General features: G+C 50.5%; 1 protein-coding gene and 1 long non-coding RNA gene across 4 annotated transcripts in view; one reads left to right on the top strand and one right to left on the bottom strand.

Moving 5' to 3' along the window:
- LOC136382571 (uncharacterized) overlaps positions 1–13,572 on the top strand; it is a 420,231-nt gene that overhangs the window by 140,112 nt on the left and 266,547 nt on the right. The gene's annotated exons all lie outside the window — the stretch shown is intronic.
- SCN10A (sodium voltage-gated channel alpha subunit 10) overlaps positions 1–13,572 on the bottom strand; it is a 97,283-nt gene that overhangs the window by 56,698 nt on the left and 27,013 nt on the right. For 2 of the 3 annotated variants that reach the window (XM_066352121.1, XM_066352122.1), the window contains exons 6-12: positions 12,906–13,097; positions 12,412–12,478; positions 8,644–8,785; positions 8,299–8,496; positions 7,431–7,601; positions 3,021–3,311; positions 98–209 (exon numbers count right to left, since the gene is read on the bottom strand). In XM_066352121.1, coding sequence (XP_066208218.1) covers positions 98–209; positions 3,021–3,311; positions 7,431–7,601; positions 8,299–8,496; positions 8,644–8,785; positions 12,412–12,478; positions 12,906–13,097 — 1,173 coding nt within the window. The remainder of the gene's footprint in view (positions 1–97; positions 210–3,020; positions 3,312–7,430; positions 7,602–8,298; positions 8,497–8,643; positions 8,786–12,411; positions 12,479–12,905; positions 13,098–13,572) is intronic. The other variant, XM_066352123.1, reaches the window with a different exon arrangement.

The following is a 13,572-nucleotide window of genomic DNA, read 5'->3' as shown; positions in this document are numbered from 1 at the left end:
CCCCAGAGATGGGTGCCCTTCAATTCGGATTTGGCGCGACCCCGCTGCTGCTCACTTCGGGGCTCGTGCCAGCGACCTTCCAACGAGTGGCACTCACCCTCGAGGACGGAGGTCATGATGCTGACCACGCTCATTGCCCTTTGCGCTCGGAAAGGTTCATTCAAGTATTCCGCTGATAATAAATTCCTCTTCTGTCCTGCTTCAAATGCCTGCTGGGACAAAAAACAGAGTCAGGACACTCCCCCCACCTGAAGTTTTCAGTGGCAGAGAGAGGTCACTCAGCCTCTTGTCGGCCAGTCTCACGTAGTTGGAGCTGCCCCACGAAGCTGTGGTGCTCAGCAGTCTGAGTACCGGGCTGCTGTCTGAACTTGGAGTAAGAGCTCAGGCATGAAGACCAGGACGCCGAGCTGGGTGCAACCAGGGCCCAGGTCTGCAGCTCACAGAGGGACCCGGGATCCCTCGAGGCTCTGCAAACTCCTGGGACAGGGACCTGGGCAGCAGGTGGGGCTGGTCCACCTCAGGGTCTCTGAGGTCTCCACCAGTGGGAGAAGGGGCGGTGGGCCAGGCAGTCATCATGAGATGTCTTCTGGGCTATGCATATGACAGTCACATAGAATTCCCACTCCACCATATTCTATGGACCTTCCTCCTAACAGACCCACTTCCTTCCCCAGCATACAACCCAGGTTCTAACTCCACACAATCTCTTTCTTTTTTTTTTGTATTCTTCTGAAGTTGGAAACGGGGAGGCAGTCAGACAGACTCCCGCATGTGCCCGACCAGGATCCACCGGCATGCCCACCAGGGGGTGATGCTCTGCCCCTCTGGGGCGTCGCTCTGTTGTGACTAGAGCCATTCTAGCGCCTGAGGCAGAGGCCATGGAGTCATCCTCAGCGCCCGGGCCATCTTTTTGCTCCAATAGAGCCTTGGCTGTGGGAGGGGAAGAGAGAGACAGAGGGGAAGGAGAGGGGGAGGGGTGGAGAAGCAGATGGGTGCTTTTCCTGTGTGCCCTGGCCAGGAATCGAATCCGGGACTCCTGCACGCTAGGCCGACGCTCTACCGCTGAGCCAACTGGCCAGGGCCCACAATCTCTTTCTTTCTGAGGGAACATTTATGTGTCTTGACTGTCCAGTTGTCAGTTGTCTGACACAATCCTTCTGATTCCCTCTTTGGGCCTTCGATGGGAAGTTCTCTCTGGGTTCCCTGCCAGGCCCCTAACTCTAGCCACACACATACCGTGGACGTGAGGAGTCTGAGGCCCATGGCAGCTGATGCAGAGCCGTACTAACCACTCAGAATCCAGGTTCAATGAGCATTTATTGAGCACCTATCATAAGTGAGGCTCATAAGTATACAGTAAGTGCTCAATAAATATGAAGTTTAGAAAGTTTCCAACCATGAGGACCCAACCAAAGATACTAGCAGGTGCTGTTGCTACTTGTCAGACACCTGTATATAAATGCAAGTACTTTATTATTCCATTTAACCCTTTAGCTATTGAGGAGCCTTCTTACAAGGGGAGGCATGGAGGCTTGGAGTGTTTAAGGGGTTTGCTCAAGGTGACTCAGTTGGTAAATGACACAACAGTGACCGAAACCCAGGTTCCCGTGACACAGGAGGCCTTAAAGACGTAATATTGCACAAGTCAAACAATTTAGTGAAAATGCATCAATGTGGGAATCTCTAGGAAAGTGGTAATCTAGGGATCCATAACAAACTTTCGGGAATGAGACACTTTCTAGAATGTTAAAGCACCCCCGAGGGGCCCGTGCCGACCGGCTTTGAGTTTGGCACTCTGTGCCGGTGGTTCTCTGTTGGTCGTTGGAGACTTACTCTCCTTTCTCTGCCTGCTTTGTGCCCAGGGAGGGTGACTTGTACACACTGCATCACCCTCACCGACTGGTGCTGGTCAGGTTCGGCCAGTGGGAGGCACAGGAAGGAGATGAGAGGCCGGGAGGAGAGGGGAGTCCAGTATCTACCGCCTGGCTTTACCCTGCTGGGCTGCGGCTGGGGGCTGGCTGCTGCTCTCCGCCTGAGACACACGATCGTTCAGGCCGCCTCTCCCCACTGTGGCAGCTCTTGCTGGGTCCTGGGTCTGGTCCCTCCCCTCACCTGTGCAGCCTAGGCAGGTGCAGCTTCCCACTGCTCTGGTCTCCAGGGACCTCACTGTCCCTTCTTGGTTCCCAGAGCCCCACCCCCCACTCTGTAAGTCCTCCACTAAACTCTCTCCAGCCGCCCGTTGCAGTGGTTCATCTGTTTCTTGCTGGCATCCCATCAGAAATGGAGCCGGGGTAACTCATCCAAGCCAGGGGAGCCCTAGAACGGGCTGTTCACAGGTCTGCTTGCAAACTGCCCTGTGTCCTTGGCTAGCCAGAGAGGGAAACTGAAAAACACTGGCAGCATCATAACTGCAACCGGGCAGAGAGCTCGCAATACGTCGCAGCTCCCGATTCAACAGGGAGTCCCTGGTTTGGCACTACACTCTCTGACGATTCTACTAAGGGTGCTGGCCACTTAGTCACTGTTGCCGACATGGTGTATTTTGGCAAGTTATCGCTTCTCTGAGGAAAGCAAGGGATATTCTGCTGCTGCTAAGATCTGCGCAGGGCACCCCCCAGGGTCTCTCTGGGTCCCCTTTGCCGAGCCCAGGGCAGCCTTCACAGAGCCACAGGCAGGAAGAGAGCCCTCAGTTGTTCTCATACTCATCCAGAGAGCAAGCAGGACCATCTGACAGCAGCGGTAGTGAGAGGGGACAGAGAAACACGGAAGGGAACATAGGACCAACTGGACAATAACCTGGATCTCTGGACAGAACAAACCGGAGAACCTGTCTGACCTCGGGTAAACCCGCCCTCTCTCTCGGGGTCTCACTTGCCCTGTCAGTAAAATGGGGGTAGATGAGAGGTGATGGGCAGCATGATATCTAAAGGACCTTTCCATGGGTGACACTCAGGGCTTCTTGGCCCAAGGTCTCTAGCTAGAGGACAGCCCCCAAAAGTCTAGAACATGCACAGCCTCACCGAGACTTCCGTGACTCCAGGCCCCAGCTCGCTAGGGGGCAGCGTGGGTTGCCCATCTTCTCCGTGCCCTGACCCAGGGTGGCTGGGTTGCGTTGGCAGGCTTCGAGGAAGAGGGCCCTGCTGGCCGGCACCCCAGCCAGGCAGGGAGCTCCGATAGCTGTCGTAGTCTCCGAGAAAGACTCCGTCGTCCGTGAAGCCATCGGGGAATGAACCGTCTTGGGCAGGGGCCCGGAAGTGGAACACACTGCCATGGCTGGCCCGGCGTCTCCCGGAGGCGAGACCTAGGAAAGACTGGGCATTGTCCCAGAGGAGCGGGAGAGGAGGAGGCTGGGAGCTCGTCCTGCGGGAAAGTCCTGAGCTCAGCACCTCCCTCCACTCAGTCCCGTTTCCTGCCCTTCTTCTCATGACCTCCCAGCAGCAAATGAAGGATACAGACCTAAGGGGTATTGTAGGTAAACACGGGGAGAGAATAGGAATAAGTATTCTGGGCACACCCGGGGTAAAGTCAAGAAAGATGAGAGATTACAGGGTGCCTAAGATCAAGAAATAGGTCCTAATGGCCACGGACGTGTTACAGCAGTGGTCCCCAACCCCCAGGCCACGGACCAGTACCGGTCCGCAGAGAAAGAATAAATAACTTACATTATTTCCGTTTTATTTATATTTAAGTCTGAACGATGTTTTACTTTTTAAAAATGGCCAGATTCCCTCTGTTACATCCATCTAAGACTTACTCTTGACGCTTGTCTCGGTCACGTGATACATTTATCTGTCCCACCCTAAAGGCCAGTTCGTGAAAATATTTTCTGACATTAAACCGGTCCATGGCCCAAAAAAGGTTGGGGACCACTGTGTTAGAGGACAGCCTTGTAGTTCAATCAGATGTGTCAGCTCTTTGCCAGCCTTTGGCCATCGGGCTGCTCCACAGGCTAAGTTGTGACCTCAGGCGACTCTATTATGTGTACCGGTTCTGGAACATGCTTGGTAAATGACTGAGTCCACTTTATTGCCTGAAAATTAGGTTCCACACTTCATTAGATTCAGCCTACACCAACGTGAGAGTTTATGGGGCAAAGGCGGAGACAAGAGCTTTGTACTGTAATGAGCTTCCAGGATCCCTCGAGGCCAACTTTGAACAGACAACCACGGGGAGATTGAAGAGAGGGCTCCAGTCCAATTTCCTGGAAGACTAATGACATTCCTCCAAATCAATAAACATTTCCCATCAAACTCTTCCTCTGAGGGAACTGTGTGGCTTCCAGTTGCCAGAGAAAAGGAGCTAATTCATAGGCTCAGAGCCCCCGGAGAGACGAGACAGTATGCTGGGTTGGCTCGTCCCCATGACCACTGTGGCACCTGACCATAACAAGTTATCAATTATGAACATGGGTCATAAAACTGTTCCTACAATCTAAACATTGACTTCCTACCAAACTCTGATCATACAGACTGCTAAATTTTTCTCTCTTCCTTAATTCTGTTGACAGAAAGGGGGCCACATACTGAACCCGACAAGCTCAGGGGAGGCCTGCACGGTGGGCGGGACTTACAGACGCCGAGCCCTGAAGGAACCACACAGGATGGTCTGAGGTTAAAACTCGCTAACTGAAAGCGAGTCAGGGCGGGTAGTCATGCCCCAGGCCGGCATCTGCCCTGACAAAGGTCAGTCTTGACCTTCGCTGAGCCTGTCTGTGTCTTTTTTGCCTCTAACATAACACAGTGTTGTCACGTCAGAGTCACTCTCTTTCTCCAGACCCCTCAGGAGCACAACCTCCCAGCAAACACGAAAGCACAGAACTCATTGTTACTGCCCTCCTACCATCTGTGTGTGCTGCGAATGTTCGCTCTTAACTACCCCGCACCCATCAACGTGACAGAAGTATTTGTCTCTTCATTGTACTTTTTATCCAATCTCAGAGATTGCCCTGGTTCCTCCCGAATCGCTCACCAGTGGATTTCACGTAACCTCCTTACGACTTCCCCTTTCAGTCTGATGTATAAAATAAATGGTAAAACCACCCTTTTCCAGAGCATTTTCTCAGTCCATTGAGATTTTGCTTCCTGGCAGTTGTCACCCACTTGGCTCAAATAAACTCATAAAAACTCTCTACAGGTTTAAACATATTTTTTTTTACATTGACAGTTCCTTTTATTTACTAAACTAACTGAAGTTGGGACATCTTGTCAATGAGCATTCTCCTTATTTATCCCCTTATCCCACAGAACTGAAGTTTCCTTCTTTTGATATTTTTAACCCAATGCTGTTTAGCCACGATCATTGCAATCCTGGCAATTATAAACAGAGCACCCTTAGCCTAGAACATATGTCCAAGGATTGTGGAACTCAAAAAATCCACAAGTCCCTCCCTCTTTTGAAGCAAAGGAGCAGAGTCAGCAAACGCTTAGTAAGGACTGGAAAACTGTCATTTGCACTTGGGCACTAAGCAAACCAATGAAGAACATTCTGGTCGCATATTTGGCAGGCAGTGCCCCCTTAGCCATCAATTAATATTTCGGAATTAACTTGTTGTGGCCAATGGCTTCTGAATCTGAGGGTCAGACTTGCCTGCAAATGCATCATCCAAGCAGGCCAACTGGTTTGCTCTGGGTCCTCCTAAACCCTGGCTGTGTCTCTTCTAGCTATTCCCAACCATTCTCTTTTCTGGTGCTAAGAAAACAGCTTCATATAAGACTGCCTGTGGTGCATTTACCACATGACTCTACCTGGGAACGAAGAAGGGATGCCTTCTTGAATGGACTCCAGGAAGTCAATTAGCATTAAAGAACTACCCATATGGTACCTTCCTGTCTTTGCTTATACATGTCCTTCTTTGTGCCTGGGAAAGACGCCTCCTAAAACTCGCCAAGTCCTCCATCACTGAAGGACCGACCCATTATTGATTATTCACTCCAATTATTCCCTTCTCCAGTGGAACCTTTCCTGACTACCCTCACTCCCCGTGAAGAGTTGTGCTTCCTCTTCTACCTTTCAAAACCCATGTACGCATCCCTAATGGAGGATTTAACACTGAGCTGTTTTTATATCGGTTCCTCCCTCTGAATGGAAGTCCTTGGGAAAGGGAATGTGTTTTAGTCATCTCTTTATATCGAGCCTCCAGTATTGTCAAATTAACAAGACAGAATTCCTCTTTGTATTCCCTCTGAAGGTGAGCCTAGCTGGAGAGATAAACACATACACCAAACAATTATTGGCCATCCGGGTGCTGATTTATGTGGGGCTGACTGAATGGGGGAAATGAAGGCCCAAAATCAGCGTGTCATTGACATTTCTGCGGAAGCTGTGATTCATCCTGTTCTCTGATTGTCAAAGCCCTAGTCCAGCCCCCTTGGGAACATCTTTTGAACTGCGCCCTGTGCCTACCAGGTGTTGTGCAAGAGGCGGAGCAAGAAAGGGAGGGGCACAAACTCTCATCAATGCAGAAGTGCGGGTGTCTCTGAGGCCAGCGTTCACGTGAGCATGTCTGTGTACTTATGTGCACACATAGTCTGAGGGTTAGACAGACAGAATTTCAAGAAGTAACTTATCCTTCAGAGGAGCATAGGAAAAGAGACTGAGAAAAAAAGGGAAAGTCAGAAGGCCTGAAAACTAGCCGTTTTGATTCCTTTCCCCATACTATTAGAGTGGAAATTATTTTCCCACAAAGGGGTTATTATCTCTCAGGCCTGTGGAGAGGGCAGATGTGGGGCACACGGGACTTTGAAAGGAGAGGAAGGCGATGGGAGGAAACTTGGCGAGAATAGAGAATCTTAGAGACGGAGGAAGAGGTGACGGTGGGGGGCGGACTGGCTGCAGGATCTGAAGTGAGGCACTGAAGTTATTCCTAGACTGGACTGCACCACAGGCGGGTGCTAGGACCTTCTGTGCCAACAACAGGTGGGAATTTGAGCTATAGGAGCTGTGGCAGGAGGTCAGAAAGAAGCATACAAATGATTTCAGCACCAAGGACAAGAACCTCCCTCCCTGCTCCGGAATTACAGACCAAGGCACCACCAGAAGGAGACTGACCCTGGATGTCCACAGGTCCTCAGACACCATGCCCCAAATGGGTTCACCACATCCCTACACACCTGGCTTCTTCCTCCAGTGCACCCATCTGAGAATCACCACCCGTCTAATGGCCCAATCTTGAAACCTGGGGGTCCTCTCTTTTTCCCACATCCCACAGTCCCAGTCTTGTTGATTCCACCCCTACCCCTAAAAGTCCTTATAATCTACCTCCTTCCCCCATCCACAATGACCCTGTCCTGGGGTAGGCCACAACGTGGGGGGTCTGGATTACTAAATCAGCTTCCTAATGTCTGCCTCCAGGTATCTCCCTGTGGTAACCCTACTGCCCACAACAGCTGCAAAAGCGGGCCATCGTTAGAGCACAAACCTGCACCCCTTACCATCCTGCGCTGGTTGTAAGGCTCGGATTGGGGTGATCTGTTGTCATCTGCAGAGCCCTCGGACACCCTCGGCTTCGTTCTGTGCCTTTTCTCATCGGCACCCTTGGAGGCTAAAAGCGACCCACTGCAGGAGTGGGGAGAGGCTGTGTCAATCCCCAGGGCCGACAGCACCTGAGGAGAGAGAGCAGCAGCAGCTGCAGACAACAGGATCCAGTGGGGCTTGTGAGTTCCCCGGACAGCGGGTGTCCCAGAGCTGCGGGCATCTGAAACCCAGGAGGTCAGAGCAGGTCCCGGGTGGCGGGGGGACTGAGACAGGGCAGGGGTCGCCTCCCTCATTCCCACCATGGAGGAGACCCTGGTGAGGACCTGCCCAGGTCCCTCCTCCCAGCTCGGTACCCTCATCGCCAGCTGCTCCCGGTTCACGGCTGCAGCATTCTGCAGAAAGCTTCCTTTGACGGAATGTTTGGCTGGGGCAGGTGTAGTGGCCAGCTCAGGTTAGTAGGGCTAACTCTGGGGTACAAGTCATGCCCCGCGGTTCCCAGGGGCTCGGGCTGAATATAGTCTCTAGCTGACGCCACTTTCTCATTTAATTCTCCCCCCACTCCATCCTGCTTCCTTCACTTCCTTCTTCTGGGAGCATCACTCAGTAAGTCACTTCCCGAACACCTTCACTTGGGTTTGATTGATTGCTTTATTTATTTATTTATTTATTTATTTTTAAAAAAAACCTGACCTAAGATTGTCCCCGAGGTAAGACAAATCTTCCTAAAAGTCCTGAGAATGAGCTGTAGTCCCAGTGACTGGTCCAGACCTCTGCCCAAGGATGTATCCCCTGCAACAGGCGATAAAGCTTCTCCCCCTCACAGACCTCCTGCTCCCTGTGCAGCACCTCGAGGGCCTCCTGGAACTTCTTCTCCTTGGCTTTAATTTCATCAAGGGTTGCCTGGTTCTGCTCCTCATACGCCATGGTGACCACAGCCAAAATCAAGTTGACCAGGTAGAAAGAGCCCAGGAAGATGACAATCACGAAAAAGATCATATAGATTTTCCCAGAAGCCCTCAGGGTCTGCAGATTCAGGAGAAAGAAGAGAGACATGCAGGCAGGGTAGATGGGCCCCTGACATTGTCAGGATCCTCCAGGAGAAATGCAGCCACGTTGCAGCTGACCCCTTAGCCTTCAGCCCCGTCTGCGTGGGGACATGCAGATCAATACCTGCTGGTAGAGGCGTTCCCAGGAATCTTGTGTCATGAGGCGAAACTGTGAGAGGAAAGCCCAACCGAAGGAATCAAAGCTGGTGTAGTTAAAATCTGGGTTTGAAGATGTTTTCATGCAGAAGTAACCCTTAGGGCAGTGGCTGCAACAAGAACAGAGAAGGCCATCAATTAATTGCACAGTCCCCTGATCATGGGGGGCGAGGCAGCCCAGGGTTGCAGGAAGACTGGAGATCAGAGCCTGGACTTTCTCTTATAAGCTGGATGAGCTTGGACACTAGTCCCTTTAGGTCTCAGTTTCTCTTGCCCATTAAATGGGGATGATAGTATTGTCATTTCAGAGTGTCGTGCAGAAGGGTGTGGCTTGGGGAAAGTTAGCAGACTGCTCAGACATGGTACCATAAGGTGACAAGCTCTTGGCAAGTTCACACCAGGAGATGGAGAGTCAGTATCAAGAAGACAGACTGAAAACCTGAGCTTTTTGGCATCACCTGTAGAGTCGTCTATCAAAGGAGGACTCACGTTAGCCAAGTTCATTGACCAATTATCTATAACAATAAAAACAATATTCCCCACTTACTGAGCACTTACTGAGTGCCTCTCTCTCCTAAATGCTTTCCAAATGTTATAATTTAATCATCTCCACATCCTTTTTACAGACGTGGAAGCTGAGGTTCAGAGAGAAGCCAGTTTCTAAAAACCACGCAGATGCCAAACGTACTTATTTAAAAGGAGAAATACAACTGTCAAGTAGTCTATGAAGACTGACCTATGACAGAAGGTCAAATTGAAGAGGATCGCTGGCTGAGCATTGGGGTAGAAGTGCTGGATGCTTCTCTCTTAACAAAGGGTAATTGATGTTGAGATTTCTCTAAGCTCAGGGCACGCCAAGTGCTCTCCTCCACCGTAGTGGGTTGGGCTGGCTGCAGACACAGCAACGCCCCATGTGTATTCTGGATTCTGCTCTTCTAGGATCCCCCCACCCAACCCACACCAGCCTCTGGGGCTCTCCTTGTTTCAGACGTGCACGTGAGCACTCAACCCCAGGACCCATACAGTTGATTAGGGTCCCGGCAACTTAATTATAATCAATCTCAATTCTATCTCCGATGGCGGCTCCCAGACATCGTGGACCCAAATTTAAAGACAGCCTCTTGGTTGGCTCCGTCTCAGGAGCTAGTCAAGCCTTCCCCTGTAGGTTTGCCAGTGAACCCGGAGGGCAGCCTATGTCTTCCGTAGAACCCCACAGTAGCTGCTACCTATCACAGCGAACTGCTCTGAGAGTCACGGGAGGCCATGGTACAAAGCCCTCTGGCATGTTGCCTTCAGCATAGTAACTACACCACTCACAAACACGAGGGGATCAGGGAACATGCAGATACTCCAGGACTCGCAGCCTTTTGTCGAGTGCATGGTCACCAGTGACATAAAAGTTGGTTTTTCCTCTCTGCATAATCGAACAACTTTCTTTGACTTGTTGTTTGCTTTTCTGATGTTCTTGTTTAATTTTTAAAAAATCAAATGCTTCTTTTTTTTTTTTTAACATTTCATAGTCATTTTGAAATATCCCCTAATTTGGGGGAGCAGTATATAACATATGAAATGCGAATTAAAATTCCTGCTGCTTTTAACCTGAAGCTACCGGAAGGATGGACTGGAATAATGTATGTGAAAGAATGCTGAAAATCATTAAATATTTCCTAGCGTGTGTTTTTCACCTCGACGCCCCAGGCTTTCCCCCACAGTGCCACTGGTCCGTGCACAGTGCCACTGGTCCGTGTGGGCCACCTCTCAGGACTGTGCTTCTCAGAAGCCCGGCATGGGACCCAGCTCTGGTGTCCACAGCCTGCCCTTCTAGGCTTACTCTGGCTGTTATTCTGAGCTGGCCTGTGCTTTCCACCCCAGCCCTACCCACCCCTTCACCTCCTGGCCAGGGGGTCTAGCCACTCTTGAAGCTTGAGGAGGTGCCCGGGGATGGACCTCACAGCTTTACCACAGAGAGTGCTTGGGTGACTCTGGAGCCATCACCATGAGAAATGACAGCAGCCAGACGGGAAAGAGACACAAATGGGGCCCTGGGTTTAAATTTATGTCAAAGGCAAATGACATAGGAACAATCCTCTTTTTGAGCCAAAGAACCAAATGCCAGGTGCATTTGTGAAGAATGAGGACAAGAAGCCTGTTTGTCCCTGCCGCCCCCCCCCCCCCAATCTGGGATTGTTTTCCCAGTGAGCTGACGAAGGCAGCACTCCATGCAGGTCCCACCAGCGCAGAGGGGCAGTCTGGGGCTCTCAGCTATGCAGGGAGTGGGGGCTCTCATCTTCCAGGCCCCCAGCCGTGGAGGTGGGAGAGGCAAGACTTTCTGATTGGCTGCCTGGCCTCTTTCTGCTCACATCTGCTCTATGCCCAAAGCAGCAGGTACACCCGAGGGGTCCCCTAGCTCTTTATTTTGTCTCACATTCTGTTCTGCCACCTGGAAGAGCCTCCATACAAACCATCTCTTGTTCACCACCCTGGACACATCCTGTCTGCCCTTCAACTCTCACCTCAACTCCCACCTCCAGGAAGCCTTCCCTGACCTCCTCCCCCGCCTCCTCACACCATCGCCTCCCTGTGCTGCTCCAGCCCCCAGAGCCTCCTGCACAGCACTGGGTCCCTACAGTGTAGCATCGTGAAGCATGTGCCTCAGACCTCACCAGCTGGCAGCTTGCAGGCTGACTTTGGCTTGCAGAAATATTTTATTTGGTCCACAACATGTAGACTTCTTATGGAATTGGTAGCCAATGTTAACAGTTGGGAGATTTCACATAAAAATCTAAATTTCCTATTTCTCTTTTAAACGTAGGATGAGTTAGAAACCGGGGACCCACATGGCAACCAAAGGCTGGACTGAGTGGCAGCTGCCCCTTTTAGACGGGGCGCGAACTCTCATTGCCATGAGTCCCACCTACCTGTACCTCTCTCATTTGTTATGTGCCTGGCCTTCGTAAGAATTTAAAATGACAAAGTCTGATGCGTGTGCTACTTCCTCTGCTATATGAGGATAGTAAAACCCAGGTGATGCAGTTGTGATGATTCAATGTGGAACATTTGACACAAAACATTTAACAAATCCTTCCTGGGGTAGATTGTTTGCAAAATGGCCACTATTATTCCCCTCCCTATATTCACACCCCTTTGTAAGATGATGTTACAGCTTCTCCTATCAAAAGGTGGAGTCCATTTCTCCAGCCCTTGGATCTGGACTGACCTGTGACTTGTTTTGGTCAATAGAATTCAGTCAATAATTGTGCCAGTTATAAGCCTCAAGAGCCTTTGCACACTTTCACTCTTTCACTTGGAACCCTGTCTCTGCCATGAGAGTAAGCCCTACTGGGGGGGGGGTGAGAGACCACAAGGAGCAGAGAACAACCACCCCAGCTGAGGCCATCCTAGATCAGCCAGGCTCCAGCTAATCTGCCTTTGAATGAACTCAATCAATGCCAGAAGAACGCCACACTGATCTCAGCCCAACATGCTGATGTACAGAATCCCGAGCTAAAGAAATGGCTGGTATTCTAAGCCACAAAAATCTTTGGGTTGTTTGTTACACAGCAGAAGCTCACCGATACACACTCTTTCCATATACCAGGGATGGAAGAAGCCATGACTTATTCATTTCTACATTTTCTTCCGGACCTGGAACTCAGTCTCTGCCCAGAAAATGCTGATGATGAGAAAGAAAAAGGAGTGCTGGGCACTGGAGCTATGTCCCGGGTTGAACACTCACCCTGCGTCCGATCCATTGCCACACAGCAAGTGATCAGAAGTGCCTGACTTATTTCTGTAGTAATCTGCAAAAGAAAGGAAGAAATAGAAGCATTGCATATACTTCCAAGCCCTACAGCTCGAGGCTTGGGTGGTAAAGGCAGCACCTCGAAAGTCTTCCATCCCCACGAGGTGCTTCTTCACCTATGTGCACTCAGTGGACACACGGGACACTTGGAAGGGAAAGTGTCCCGTGTGGAAAGAGAAAAGTTGAGCAGCGATTTCGGCTCTAAGTCTCTCCCAACAGAAGCAGAATGACTCACCCTGGATTTATAGCTCATTTCCTTGTAGCAAGGACATTCGATAACAGAAATGGGAGATCCAAACGTAAAATGCAACTCAGGAAAAGCATTTGAGCAGAAAAGAGGAGTGAAAACACACGTGTATGTAGGTATGCCGGGACTTCACAACCCCGGCCAAACCGACCTTCGTCCTTACGGCAGAAATCCCACTCGCGTTCTTCATAAGAGGAGTAATTGGCTGTCTCATTGAGAGCTGTGCAATTCTTGACACACTTGTTCTTGAGGTTGCCCTTGAAGAGCTGCAGGCCTACCAGGGCAAAGACACTCAGAAAGAAGACGGTGAGGATGGTCACATCAGCCAGCTTCCTCACTGAGTGGATCAGGGCCCCCACGATGACCTTCAGTCCTACAGGAGGATGACAGCAATACTCCCACGTAAACGAGGTACCACACACTGCACACACATGTGCCTGCACACTCACATCTCAGCCATCCTCCCCTCTTACTACATACAGGTGTGAGGCGTATTACCAACCCTTGGGCAGTGCCAAACCTTGCTCCTCATACAAACCTAGTAAAGGTTATTGCCCCATTGTAAGGAGGAGGCAGCTAAGACCCAGGCAATGCATTTCTTATCATCTTAAGGCTAATACATTCCTGACACTAGTAATCCCATTTAAAATAGAATTGTTGAGTGCCTTCTGGGTTCCAGGTATGAGGCTACTAACTTCATTTGACATCTGTCTTTCTGTACTCACCTCTGTTCTGAGAGAAGCTAGAGGCTAGAGACATAAACCTCAGTCTCTCTCTCTCTCTTTCTGTGTGTGTGTGTGTGTGTGTGTGAGAGAGAGAGAGAGAGAGAGAGAGAGAGAGAGAGAGAG

Source organism: Saccopteryx leptura, chromosome 10 (genome assembly GCF_036850995.1).
Source record: "Saccopteryx leptura isolate mSacLep1 chromosome 10, mSacLep1_pri_phased_curated, whole genome shotgun sequence".
NCBI lineage: Eukaryota > Metazoa > Chordata > Mammalia > Chiroptera > Emballonuridae > Saccopteryx > Saccopteryx leptura.
This window is presented reverse-complemented; position numbering and strand designations above follow the sequence as displayed.